This window comes from Carassius auratus, chromosome 1 (assembly GCF_003368295.1).
Source record: "Carassius auratus strain Wakin chromosome 1, ASM336829v1, whole genome shotgun sequence".
In the NCBI taxonomy this organism is placed as follows: domain Eukaryota; kingdom Metazoa; phylum Chordata; class Actinopteri; order Cypriniformes; family Cyprinidae; genus Carassius; species Carassius auratus.
This window is the reverse complement of record NC_039243.1, coordinates 5545160-5560100: the sequence shown is the minus strand read 5'-3', so window position 1 is coordinate 5560100 and position 14941 is coordinate 5545160. Positions and strand designations below refer to the sequence as shown.

Genomic DNA, 14941 nt, shown 5'->3' with positions numbered 1-14941 from the left:
CAAAAATAAAACAAAAAGTAATAGACTTTTGTTATGAAAGACACATTATTCAATAGCACCATAGACATTAAAGCGTGGCGTAGTCGTAATTGCAGAGGCCAGCATTTACTGAGCTGCCCGGGTGAAAATAAGACCAGATTAAACACAATTATAACTGGCCCCACAGAGGTTGATAACCTCAACATGGTTTAATTAAGATGTTACTTAAAGTTTTAAATCCGTTTCCTCCTTAGCACAAAAACGTACCTTATTAAGATTAAAGAAGTAATGGTCTTATGCTTCATGTCTATGGCAACAACATCCTCCTGGTCCATGGCGTTTTTCTTTTTTAAGTTAACTTACATTTACCGAGGTCAGAAAAGGTTGCAAGCTCCTCCACATGCTGTTATTGATACTCATTAAATATTGATTGTGTTTTTGTTTGCAGAACTTGGGAAGTTATAGCCTAATCATGCCCCGAAACAAGCGCTTTACCTCATCGCTTGTCCCAGTGGGATTCTCCCTCTGAAAAAATCACACAGCCTTTGACCCGTGATTCATATTCATGGATCAGAATTTAGCCAAAGTGGCCAAAAGTAATGGCTATAATTGGTCCTGACAGAGGTATGTGGGAAGTTTCATTTCAGGTCAGGATAGGCCCACTATTTGAAGTCCACTGCAGATTGCAATAAATAGAAATGAATTTATTAATATGAAGGATTTTGATGCGGTTTATGGATTGGTTTAATTAAAATGTTAATTTTATGGTAATGGTCTCTCTACATTTCAGGCCTTGACATTTTCCTGTGGCAAAAGATCCATCTAGTAAAAACACAGTTTCGGCTCTCAAATTTCAGATTTTATGGCTGCATCATAAACAAAACAGATCACCTGTGCTTTGGTAACTAAAAGGTTCAACAGATAGAGATTGAAGAGACAGGGTTGTGTGGAGAATACATATTAATGGACAGAAATTATCAACCCACCTTGCAGAGGGTTATAATATCCCCAAAACAACAGAGGATGCATGTGAGCATTTTAGCTAATTTCCACAAATAAACCTGAGAGCTGGAAGCTTATTTAATTTAGTGCTTACCAATCTGAAAAAAAAAAAAAAAATCTTCATCATTATTTTAGTCATTTTTAATATAATTTTCTACACATTCTAACAGTAAAACAAGATAAAACCAGTAAATAGTAACAAAAGTGCACACAAGTCATTAAACTTAAATCATAAGATATTACTTTTGTACAAGTTGTATAATTTGAACTTTTTAATGTGTTAACAGTAATTAATATGCACTGAATGAGCAGCAATTAAAAATGAAATTTTGGGTTTTATCAGACTGTTACATCTCAAGATGTTTTATTACAATCCTCTGGTGTTTTCTTTTTTAATTTTTGTACCATATGCACAAACTTGCACTTGTGCCCTGAATTAGCAGCACCATGTCTCTCTTAGGTTCAATTAATTTCTGCATTTTATGATCATCTGCAATTTGAAATATTGCAAAATACATTTTCATCTAAAAAATACTTTGCGGATAGTGTGCGCTTGAATCCTGAGCTGCTAAAAAGCCAGCAAATATATGATCGAAGGGCATGTGATACAAATTTCCATCAATCTGTTTCTGCTTTCTAAAAGCCTCATTCGGCAAATGCTGCTTCTGAACACATTTTAATGCTGCTGAGCATAAATACCAGGAATAAATTGTCCATAATTGCTTATATTTCATAAAGGTACACCAAAAGCTCACATCTTAGTAGAAAGAAGTCCAAATGGGTAGTAGAGGAAAAGTTATAGCTAGAGAGAGAGAGATTATATTTTCGCAGCCAGAACATATATATATATATTTTTTTTATTGCACTTGATATCCTGTCACAACTCTTGGAACGCTGCTTTGCATCTTTTCCCTTTTACTTTTAACTTTCATGATATGTCCATTTTTATTTAAATTTTCTTCAAGTTTTGGAGGGAAGATTGTTGGTAGGTGGTCTTTCATTTTCCCTCTGCCCTTCATATGTATGTCAAATCCATCATCAGCGGAAAGGCAAAGCAGGACGTGTGGCATCATTGCCCGAATGCTAAATTAGCAGTGGTTTAAAAAGTATGATTAGCTTCTTGTCATGCCATCCTGCTCGTTTTCCGGCAGTTACACATTTTCATTCCCAAATGCGCCGTTTGTAGTTTTGTTTTTCAAGTGTTGTTCAAAAACACCCATTAACTCTCGTTAAAAATCATCTGACTGCCATGTTTGGGATTATTGTTGAACACATCCGGCCAGCAGATTCAAGTGAAAATTATTTGTATGCTTGAATTCCAGCGATTTGGCCATAACATCTTGAACACGGTGCTGAGGATTCAACTGCCATTGCTCCATCCCGTGTGCTCTTAGACAAACTGTGATGAAGGAACCAAGGGAAAGATGTGGAGATCTGTTTTCAGATTTGAAGGGCAGCCTGAAAATATCCAGCATATGCTATACTGTATATCAGGAGAATATCAAGTATCTCCAGTGAGTGTCAATCATTACATTTCATCATCAGATATGTTCTGTATTTTACTGTGAAATTCCCAGCAGGTCTCCACAGTCCTGTACACAACATCATTATTTTTTTTTTTACTTTATTATTATTATTATTATTATTATTATTATTATTATTATTATGTATTTCTTGTTAAGCGTAGATTTTTTTTAAACATCTAGGTGGTACATAAAACATTTACATTTCAAAAAGTTCAAAAACCACACACACACACACACACACACACACACACACACACACATATATAAAAAATTTAAGACAAACTTTAAAAGTTTCTGAAAGTCTAGTTACAAATTTTATATGAAATGTAAGTCAATATTAATTCTGCTTGGATTAAATTTGAATTGCATGATTGCAATTCATGATTGCTTTTTAATGATTTTGGTCTGATTGGTTGATTGATTAACGGTTTCCTTAACTAAAGCTCTTTTAGAAAGCAGTAGAGTTTGAATGTAAAGCTTCCACTGTGTTCAAACACGTAAATGATCTGCCTGCAAAAGTGTCTATTTGACTATAAATATGATGCACTGATTACTCAGCAAATCTTATTTATTCTCCCAGTCTCAGCTGCAGGCTGTTCTGAAAGAAATGTGGCAGGCAGTACTTATTCTGGAGCATCTGGGTTTGTTTATTCATTCATTTAAGGTGTTTTGCCACTCATCCGAACTGCTTCTTCAGTTGTAGGATGTCAGGGATTTCTTAGCATGTCATTCCACAATGAAGCGTCATAAGATTTGTGAACCATTGTTGAAATCGCTTCTTCTTATGATATGGATACCAGTACTGTGTAAATTAGAGCACAAGTGTCAGGCTAAAAGTGTGAAGACGTTATAATAGCAGTCAACAATTTGATGTATCTGGTGGCTGGGTTTCCAAATGGCAATGGAAATTACACTCACAGATCACTTTAATATATATTGTACATTACCGTACTTTATGATGAATAAATGCCAAGCAAAGCCATAATGTTTCCCATGCATGTGTAAAGCAGCATCTAATGCAATATTACAGAGCTCTTAGGTTGTTCAAGTTGTTGAGTGCCAAAAAATGCCAATATTTACATAGGTTTGTCTCACTATTATAGAAATGCCATTATGTTTTATTCATTCAGATACTATATTGAATATTATTTTAATATTTATAATGGATTTTGCACTTAACCTATTGTAGTGTTTAAGTTAAATAGCATATTAGTTTGCTTAATTGGCACATTGTTTTTTTAATATAATTTTTTTATATGATGGTTTTTATTTTATTATATATTGGTGGTATATCTTTTTATCTTTTTATTGTATTTAATTAGAGTAAAAAAAAAAATAATCACATGATTTGCACAGATAGCATCTTTTGAAAAGATTATATTTGAACTCTCAATTCTATCTTCTCCACAGTCTTTACATTGCTGTCCTTGAATGAACGATCCTTGTCCTTCAGTTGCAGGTTAATGGCTGGAGGGTTTTGCACTTCTGTGTTGAGCTGTTGGCTTATAAAGGGATTGTTCTGTTTCCTTGATGTCAGGTTAGTCTTTGTTGCACTGAATTGCATAAACTGTTGCTTATGCTGTATAGCCCTCTGATCTTTTTTGGGGTGTATTTTCACCCGATTTATTTAATGCAGGTAAAGAATGTTGGCCATGTGGGATTTTAAAGTGCTCTGTAATTTTGGCTGACGAGAATGACTGATTTAATTAAGACATTTCAGTTCTTTCATCAGGATTTTAATTAAATTAATGTTAATCAAAACATGAAAACATGAGCCTGTTTTGACAGTAAATTAATCTGACCCTCGGCAGCTGACATGGATAAAAATGTATTAAATGATTGTTTATGAATGTTTAACATTAAAGTAGAACTAATATATATATATATATATATATATATATATATATATATATATATATATATATATATATATATATTTATTTATTTTTTTAATAATGATTCTGAAATGAAAATTGAAAGTAAATATAAAAAAGGCACATGCCGCAATTTTCCTTTGTTTAATAAAAAAGGATAATGCTAACTATTGTCTTACAAATATAGACATAATACATTTCTGTATAGAAAGATGTTGCTCAAAACATTGGCACACCTTATGGCATAAAATATCTGAAATGTTGATAGTTTGTTATAATAGGTCTAACTGTTACAGTTCATTATAGTTCCATTGCTGCATGCAGAGTGCTGGTACAGAGGAGGCCGGTCATGGAGGAAGATGCCTTACATTCCAAATCCCCACAGAGGTCAAACCCTCAGAACAATGTTCGTGTTCAGTCCAAAGCCGGTTTCCACCCCAGCCCAGGACGTAATGTACATGCACTTATCTGCAGCTATAAGTCACAAGACCCTCACTTTGTTAGACTCTACAGATATGGCCAAACAGCCTGGATTCCGAATGCTGGTGTTATATTAAACGTATTATTATTTCTGATTAGCATTCCTGGTTTAACTATGCGATAATGTGCGTGATTACGTGCTCTAGATAGAATTACAAACTTGCAGGTTGCTTTGCAAAATAGCGCTTGAGTCTTCTGAAGTGCAAGGAGGGATTTTTGTTTAACTTCAGAACACATCTGTTTAAATGTGGTGATTGGATACAAGTGTTTTCAAGTATCCTGTATTTAAAGAAGTGATTAAAGTATCAGTACCAGAATACATCTTCCCAACACTGTCAAATAGTCAAAATAACCATAATCCATCAACAAATTGAACTTCTTAAAGGTTTCATATAAGGAATGCTATTCAGCCCGTATCAAATCGAACCAGATTTTAATGTCAAGAGTATGTCATTCTCTGCCTGTCCACGTGATTTGAACACATAGTATTGTTGGCTGAAACAAAACCTCATTAATTATTGTGGTCGTCTCACTCTCAGTGACTGGCAACGCATGACTGCAAGTATGAATATTTTACTCCCCGTGGGTAAGCTTTTAAAAGCACTCAACAGAGGATTTACACTCGAATCAGGCAGATCAAATGTTATCTTTCCTCTATCTTACAGGTTTCTCAACCAGAGAGAGAAAGAAACATTGATTTCTGAGAGAGTTCTTACAAAAACACATTAGCATGTAATTGTAGATGTCAGCGAAGCTATCTGCAATTGTAATGCAACCTAAACTTTTTAATGAAAATATGATTCTTTCACGCTGAATTATTGCTCCCGCTGTTCATTTTGATGACAGATTGCTAGGTAAGGAAATTTAAATCTGCAACATCAGTCACGGCCACTGACGCTAACAGTACTCCTCAAAATGGGAAACGGAAAAAGAACAGGAAAGATTAACCACATTAGTTGGGAATGCATATGGCTCACTGGCACTATGGCATTACCCGGGAATTTTATTGTGGGAAATTTCCTCTGGGGGAATCGTATGAATGGGTGCTCTGTACATTGCAAAGGTTCATGCAATATTCAGTAGGCAGAGTCGTCTCCAGATATATGTATTCAAAGACAATCAGACTTCTCAGAACTTTGGTGAGGAAAATAGTCTGTCAAGACAATATAATATTATTCATGCCAATGATGAGCTGCTCACCAAAATCAACTCAACTGCTGTGTCTTTCCAAGTGATGATATGTTTCAGAAATGGATGGATACCAAATGATAGGTAGAATCATATTAGGATCCCAGTGGCGTTTGTCCTACATTGCCAAAATAGAGAAATGGAAAAGTCAAAAATAGAAAAGGTTTGGAAAGTTTGGTTTGGTTTTGTAACGACAGGTCTTGAGCTTGACAGTCAGCTTTACCCTCGAGAGAGAGTGTGACTGCTGTGTCAATTTCACAGTTTTGCATGTGGACCATCTCTGGTAGTTATGAAATATGTGCTTGCTGAGTGCCACTGATGCAGGAGTTGTGCACCATTAGGAATTGAAATGGGAGTGCCTTTGAAAATTCCAGTTTAATTCCTGGATGGATAGATGGACAAAACGCATGCTTTAGAGAATGTGTTGTTTTTCTTAGAATTTCAGTTTAGTAAATTCCTCTTCTTGTCAGTCCATTTGACGATAATGCAAATTCCGTTGGGTTGTGGCCAATCCAAAAAACATTCCAATTTATGGGCCAGCTCTGTTATTCTGAATGGTGCCCTGGTAAATGTGTTGAATGAAGCCAAGACAAGAATCACTAAGACCAAAGTGTCAGGCAGTCATAAAAAGCTCACACTTTTTGTTGACATGCAACATTTAAAGATTAAAATGGTACACTGGTTCAGGAAAATGGCATAGATGTACAGCAATTCTGCATTCAAAAATAGCAAGTGCAGATTATTTCACAGATATATCTCAAAGATAAAACTGTGGATAACTAATGTACAGTACGTTTTCTTTAAAAGTGCTCATTGAATCAACCTGGTAACTTGTAAAAAATCCTCTAACTCCTGGAGGTCGGAACTGGCAATTTCTGCCAGTTCTTGCGTTTTTGTGTGTGCAATATGCATTAGACGGTCAGCGAGCAAACTGTGGGTGATCCGTGGGTGTGATGTCTGAGTCTGAGAGCATTTGTGCCCATTGTAGCTGCTTTGATGATTGAATTCAAGGCTGCGTGTTACATCTTAAATAAGAAAGATGGGTTTTGGGTGTTCCTAAAACCAGTGACTGAATGTGAATGATTCATTATTCATGGAGAAATAATGTTCTCCTAAAGTTGATGCTGGATAAGGGTGCTTGATAATGCTAAATAAGTAAAGAAAGCCAGTTTTGGGCACTGGATGTAGAAGTGATCTAATTGTGCTTGTTTGGTTTTATATAGTGTACAGTATGTATATGAATGTAACTTCATATTTGTATTCAGTTTTTTAATAATTGAATATATGAACCATGGAGATCACAAGATATTTTAGAAATATTTTTGGAGCACCAATAGGAAACAATGTAGGGAACTGAGAGTTCCGGCTGTGTGTGAACTTGTTAGTGTGCATAGTTGAGCAATTTGTCAGTGGTTGAATCCTCTGCAGGTTACAGTTTTTGTGTATTTTAGGAGGAACACTTCTGGCTAAATCCATGAGCAGTATGAGGTTGCTTCTAAAACCATCTTTAGTTTTGAATTCTGAGGGAATTTTTTTTAAATGAATCCTTATTGAAGTGGTTAATATGCTTTCAGAATGCATGCTAAAAGTACTGAAAAACCATCTACCAAAGGATTGCATGTCTAGGGTTGACAAAGTAAACGTTTGCTGGTATGACTGAAAAGATCATATTTCTGGATAAGGGCTCAAAAAAAAAAAAAATTATAATAAAAAAAAAAATAATAATAATAATAATATATATATATATATATATATTCAAGAATTTCGATTCATAAAAAAAGGAAAACTATTTGCAGCTTGGTTGCCAAGTTCTTCCACATACAAAATCCCAATTTATTACCCCTGGTTGCAATGTCCAATTCAGCCTTATGCCTTATGATCTTTTCAGTGAATCAGGTTTCAAAACCTTTTTTTGACGCAATGAAAATACTTGAGACGTTTGGCTGAGGAACAACAATCAAAGAGGGAAAGCGTGCAAGGGAAGCACTGCAGATTAAGTGAAGGCCAGTAAGATTGCAAACGAGGCAGCATGAAACATCAGACATAAGGTATGTACAGACAACAGAAGCCACTTGATCTCTCTTTGGGTGTGCAGCTATATACTCAGGAAATCCACACAGCTGCAGAAGAAAATGCGGAGGATGATTGGTAGAGTGGACAGAAGGTGGAAATTAGGTAGAACAGCGATCACCATAACCACCGTAGAAGGCAGAGGAACTCTCCTGTAAGTTATTCTTACAGCCATAAAATCACAGCAAGCACCACAACAGGCAGAAGAGGCCCAACAGGTAGAAAATGTAGGGGCTGTAAGAGAGAGAGGGGCAGGGAACTGTAGGTGACACTGCAGGTGCACTTGCAGTCATCAAGACCACAGGAGGAGAGCGAGTTTGAATGACTGGCACTGATGCAGGTGTCTCAATGGAAAGAAATGAGCATTTGGGGAAAAGAAATACTGCTTTTCTCATGACAGGTAAAGGACCTGTAGTCAAAGGAAGGTAAATGGGAAGGCAAAAAGTGCTGCATTTATCAATGATGTAACAACTGAATGTGCAGTGAGCACAGCTCACTTCCTTGAACTGCAAAAAAAAAGTTTGAACAAATTTCTGAATTTGTGAATTGGTTTTGAATTGGAATTTGAATTGATTTGACAACACAATGGTGATCTGGAGTTTGGAGATGGGAGTTCAGAAATGCAGCACAGTTTTACAACAGACCAACTGCACAAAATATTCATACAATCAACTTCTTAAGTGTTTTGTATAAGGTTTCCCTCTGGTTAGCTTGAGAAAAGGGGGATCTATATAATCAGGGGATAAAAGGGGGGTTGGGATTAATTATAGTATTTGGGCAAATGGTGATGGATTTTTTTTTAAATACTTGTTATATACAATACATACTTGTTTCTCCGAAAACCAATGCTACAGCCAGATATTCTCCTTTGAAATATATGTCCATTGTCAGAATGTCTGTTTTTGTTTTGGTATTTGTGATTTCACCCACCCAATAGGATTTCAACACCCTGGCTTGCCAGTTCGTGAAAAACACAGCATATTGCAGCTATGGAAAAATAACACATGCACTGGCAGGATTGGGGAGTAAGGAAATGCATGTAACATAGTTACAAAAAAAAAATTAAAAAAAATATATATATATGATTAACTGTATTTCATGACATTTACAATTTCAGTGGGTAGTAATCAGTTTACATACAAAACATATTTTAGATTACCATATTGATTACTTTTTAACAATTACAGTAATTGGTTATTTTCTGACTCTGACACTCTGCAAAAGCATTCTAAGCTACAGTTCTGCTCATGAGTTTCAAACCCCTTGCAGAATATGCAAAATTGTAACAAATGTAACAAAATAAGAGTGATCATTAAATTGCATGTTATTTTTATTTAGTACTGTCCTATAAACTATTTCACATAACATACGTGTACGAATCAACAAGTCAAAATGGCTGAATTGATAAAAATGAACCCATTCAAAAATGTACATATACCCTTGAATCTTGCCTTGTTTTTCCCTGAGCAGTTTTGTCCTGCACATTATTTGGTTTTCTAAATTATTATTTCATTTACCTTTGAGAGGAAAATGCTATATTTTGTCAGGAAACCGCCAGTGCTTTTTGGGGCAAACACATTGTTGAGTGCTTGAGATGATTTAGGGTCTCGATGATTTGAAAACTAGAGAAAACTCTTCAGCTAATGTAAAAACACCAAATAATGGCTTATCTGTCAAATTGAGTTATTAGGTTTGCCAGCCAAACACCAGACTCCAATAAAAGATTAATGTGAAAAGGGGGGTAAATTAATTCATCTCGCAGAAGTAACTGTTGTTTTTGGCTGAAAATCTAATATTTCTAGTTTCTCTGTAATAATTACTGAAGTTGTGAGGGTGGTGTAGGTTGGGGGAATGGAAGCAAAGAGGAAGCCGGATTACCAGGGGCTTTGATCGGCAGGTGCCACGGTAAATTTGTTGAGACAGGAGCGACTACAAAGTCCTGCTGGTGAAAGCGGTGAATACGGAGCAGCTGGCATCCTGGCAGGCATCGCTTTTGATATTACAATAAGAACCATGCTGGCCAGAGTTGCAGAAGTTACAGACAGTCACTATATATTCATGCGGACTGCAGTAATCATACTGGTCTTGTTCCAATACAATGATGTTCAGATTAAGCAGTTTACATGGCTTTCTAAGTCAACTATTATGTTTTGTATGTTGCAGACACAAAATAAATATATATTTATAATTAAATACATAATAATAGACAAGTGTTAAAGGTGAAGTGTGCAATTTAAATGAGTGGTGGCTATTTGTATTGCCTGGTAACCAAAATTTTGTGATTCATTTAACTGTCACCATGCTTAACCTCATGTTTCACATAAAGACTATAATAGAAATATAATAGAAAATAATATTTTGTATAGCTGCATGTGCTGACTGACAAAAAAACAAAAACAAACAAACAAACAAACAAAAAAAACTGTATCTCATAAATAGAATAGCTCAGAAAGAGCCATTGTAAACATTGTTTAATTGGGCTAGTGACATATTTATAATGAGACCTATGTATTTTTGCAGTCCATGTAAACATAGCCTCGGAGGCAAACAATAGTTCCATGTGTCCAATCTAAAATCAACTTAGTTAAAGGGATATTTCACCCAAAACTTTATAAATTGCTTACTTAAGTTGAACATAAAAGAAAATATTTTGAAGAGAGCTAATCAAACAGTTGGTGGTAACCATTGACTTCTATAGTATTTTTTCCCCCACCAACTGTTCCATACCGGTTTGGAAAGACATAAGGGTGAGTAAATTATGTCAGAATTTTCATTTTTGGGTGAAATATACATTTACGCTATTCATTTGAAGAAATTGGAAGCTTAATTTTGGCAAAAAATAAAAATCTATTTCAAATTTCTATTTCAAAATTGCACATAAAACTTTGATAATAAAAATAAAAATAAAAATTGTAAGTTGCATTTATCATTAGACATTTTCCCTCAGGATTCTAAGTTTAATTTTTTTTACTCTAATTTTGTTTTTTGTTTTCCTCAGAATTTTGCATCTTGCAATTCAGTTCCCTTTTTTCATTTTTTTTCTGGCATAGAATAATAATAATAATAATAATAATAAAATAAAAACAATTAATAATGATAATAATAATAATAATAGAGGTAATTGTGACTTTTTATCTCATAACTCTGAATTTTATTCTCAGAAATCTGAGTTTATATCTCACAGTTCTGATATTCCTGACAATTCAAAATTATGGACTGTGATATGAAAATTCACAACTACTTTTATGTATTTCCTTCCTCCCTCTCTCTTTTGCCTTTCTCCCCTCACTCTCTCTCTCCCTTCCTTCCTCCCTTCCTCCCTCCCTTCCTCCCTTTATGCATAATATATAAACTGTTTGCATTTTGTTTGGCAGACTATACACATACTTCTGCTGGTGCCTGACATGCTTAAAAATAATATACGGTACGGTATACATACATACATACATACATACAGTGCCATATTTATGTATTTAGTTTTTTTTTTTTTTTTATACAAATGCAAATATTTTTTCATACAACATGCTCCAAATGTCATTTGCTACTATTTACACCAGGGTGCAAATAGCATCTGCCTTATTTGTAGAACTTTGATTTGATCTTTCCTCACTGATTCTATTGACAACGTGAACTGAATTGCAAGTACATGCCCAAAGAATTTAAAAGCCCATTCATCCAGATACATGACACGATTCTATAGTGTAGGTATCTATGGCAAGATATTGCTATGTAATTTTTATGAATTATTAGAGTGTGAAAGATCACGAGTATCAAGAGTCTGAACTGTGTTTAAATATTACATGATGAGTTCCAGCTCTGCGATTGCTCCTGACCTTCCCACTGGACCTTACAGAGAAAGAATACCAAATAATGTGAGGAAATAGCTCCATTAAAAGAACGCTCACTTTGGGACATGAGAACTAAAGGTTTTACAGCAGATGGCGCTTACCCTTGGGTGGTTGACTGGTATGATGTTCTTTTTTTGTCTTTGTTCTCAGTTTCCTCCTTTGATGCAAAGCCTCTGTGAGTCATCTGTTAGCTAATTATTGGTCTCTCAACTGTTGCTGCTGCACAAGTCACTCTCAGCCTTGATTAAAACCACATCCTTGCTTTGAGCACCAATCAAATGAGCTCTGTCATTCTTCTGCTATGATCTGTGCCATTTTTGGCTTTCATGATATCTGTGACTGTTCCGGTTATAGCCATCCTTGGCTGTTGCCCTGGGAACACGGATGACAACATATCAGTCTTTTTGCAGGCTGAAACCTGTGCCTAATTTGACATGAAACCAAAACTTGAAACTTTCACTCCCAGGATTCTGTGCATGTGCACAAACTGCATGGCAAAACAGAAGAACTTGTTCGGATTGATGACACGCTTCATCTGCTTAAGTAAAGATTTGACAAATACCAGCAAAAGTGCCTGGTTTTCCAGAAATACTTAGCTTGTCTCATTCAAACCAGTTGACTGCAAGCAAAAAACAAAACAAAAAGAGAGACTCCAACAGATCCGAAACCAGCAGTGACATTCTGCCCTCTGTCCATTGGATATCTTGTAGGAATCTGAGAGATCTGTTCCAGGAAGTGCTATTGTGCTAAGAGTTTCTATCACTTTCACCTGCTCGAAGCTCACAGAATAAGGCCTTCAAATATCCTCATTGGTTTTAACAGATAACCTGGTCATGTGTCTGGTGGATTACATTTGAATAGCATTGATTTCTATGATGTGCAGGTGGGATATAAGATGATGGACCATAGTGTCTTCTTGAGCACCTATGGAGAGAGAGGGGGAGAGAAAGAGAGAAAGTGATGAGTGTGTTCTCATCTCTGGAGGCCTGTCCATAGCTGTGCTATTAATCCAATACAATATATCTATTTAATACTGTGAGTCTAGGCCTGTCTAGCTGTTAGTCATTTTAATGCTTTTAGAATGACAAGGCGGTGCATTTAACTCATAGAGGAAGGGCACATGGACAGACAGAGAAGGAGAGTAACATCCACCAACAATAAATATATGCATAATATATTATATACTTAACACCTACTTTGATCTTTAAAGTTTAGTTTGAGGTCATTTGTTCTACAATTTTTTTTTTTTTTTCATAATCCTTAAATCTGTCTCGTATTTTGAGTCAAAAAGTTTTATAATTTAACATTTTGTTCAAGATCATTAAATAAGTATTTTGGAAGGGGAAATGCAAAATATCTGAAATGTAAGGGACAAGAGATTTGTTGTAAAGCATGTAAAAAATAAAAATAAATAAAGTCACACATTGCTCAGATGTACTCAGATTCATTTTCTATGCGTTTGAAAGTTCCGTCACTGACGAGCAATTCGACGAGCAAAAGCGCTCAAATTGCGTCCGTTGCCTATTAGCTATGTTTTATAGCACTAAGCATTGTTGGGAAATGCCTGGGTGAATACGTATCAATTTTGTGGCACTGGAAAGAATCGTGTCTTTATGGTCTGTCTCTCCTCTGTAATCCCCCGAGCTCCTCCCCTCAGCGCGTGGAGAGCTTCATTTGATCAAATCCTTCAAGTTGGGGCGCTTCGCCGAATCGCACTTTTCCACAACGTCTCAGCTGTGGCTGCATCACCGCGCTCCAACTTGCATGAGGACTTCTTTCCATCAATAACTGACGCTAAAGAGAGGAAAAGGACACTGTATCGTGTTGTTATCCGCGATGGAGAGAGGAATCGGATTTTGCCGGGTTAATGTTTTCAGCACCCTGATTTTGGTATTGTTCGCTTGGGTTCCGGTGACCAAAACAGTGATAACTTGCAGGTCATGTCACCTGCTGGATAAGTGGAGCGGTCGGGAATTACTGGTGAGGATGGACAGTGGTGTCGATTTTGGTAAAGTTAGTGACAAAAATGGAGACGGGTCATTGGCGCTGTTCAATTCGGCTGGTGCTGAAACTGGTCAAGCCGACTGCAGCGCAACTGACAACTGCGTACACGCTCACTCTCTGCGTAAAAGGAATACAGACAGGCTCCCCTCGGAGAAAAAGCTACGCAATGATAAATGGAAGTCGATGCGCAGTACTGGCAAAGTTTATAACCTCAAACGTTCAGGTTCAAAAGGTTCAGCCCCTGGAGATCCCCATCACCGAGTGCGTAGAAGCACCCAGGGACTCGACTCGCCCCCAGGTGCGCGCTTGCCGCCGTCTTTGGGCAACAGCACCGCGCGGGATGCGCGGAGAGTCCCCCGCTCTGAGCTGAGATGGAACAGGGAAGAGCGGAGATCGGCCACATCGCGACAGGAGGAGCTGAAACTTACCAGCTCTACCTTCGCGCTCACTGGGGATTCCGCTCACAACCAAGCCATGGTGCACTGGTCCGGCCAAAACAGCAGCGTAAGTGGAAAAATGAATACATTATAAAAAATAATAATAAATAAAACACCCAGTTATTTTGCGCACGCTGAAAAACCTGTTGAGGATTTTCAGGGCACTATCCCCTCATGATCTAAGTGAGTGTCTGAAGGTACGCGTGTGTGTAAAGGCTGTGTGTGTGTGTGTGTGTGTGATGGATTTGGGCGCAGAGATGAACAGATGTCCATTGTTGATGTCCAAGTGATTGCTTCAAATGCATTTAAAGCCAGTTTTTTTATTTATTTACTTTTAACTGGCCTGGTCTTTAATTAACCTAGGCAAAATGAAGTACACTTTTCTGTGCAACACGTTTCCTGTGCACACTTACAGTATGACAGTATGGTTGTTTCTGATGTTGGCTCACCAGTTGCTACTCACGATTTTGAATTTTAAGAGTTAACTGTTTTGCTTTGCTGTCCCTTGCTGTTTAAATCAGGTTGAAATTCCC

General features: G+C 36.6%; 1 protein-coding gene across 2 annotated transcripts in view; it reads left to right on the top strand.

Moving 5' to 3' along the window:
* The first annotated feature begins 13562 nt into the window (after positions 1 to 13562).
* Positions 13563 to 14941, top strand: part of LOC113042928 (VPS10 domain-containing receptor SorCS1-like) — a 142758-nt gene continuing 141379 nt past the window's right edge. For both annotated transcript variants that reach the window (XR_003275653.1, XM_026201986.1), the window contains exon 1: positions 13563 to 14475. Coding sequence is in view for 1 of the 2 variants with exons in the window: in XM_026201986.1 (XP_026057771.1) it covers positions 13804 to 14475 (672 nt within the window). In the remaining variant the exon portion in view is untranslated. The remainder of the gene's footprint in view (positions 14476 to 14941) is intronic.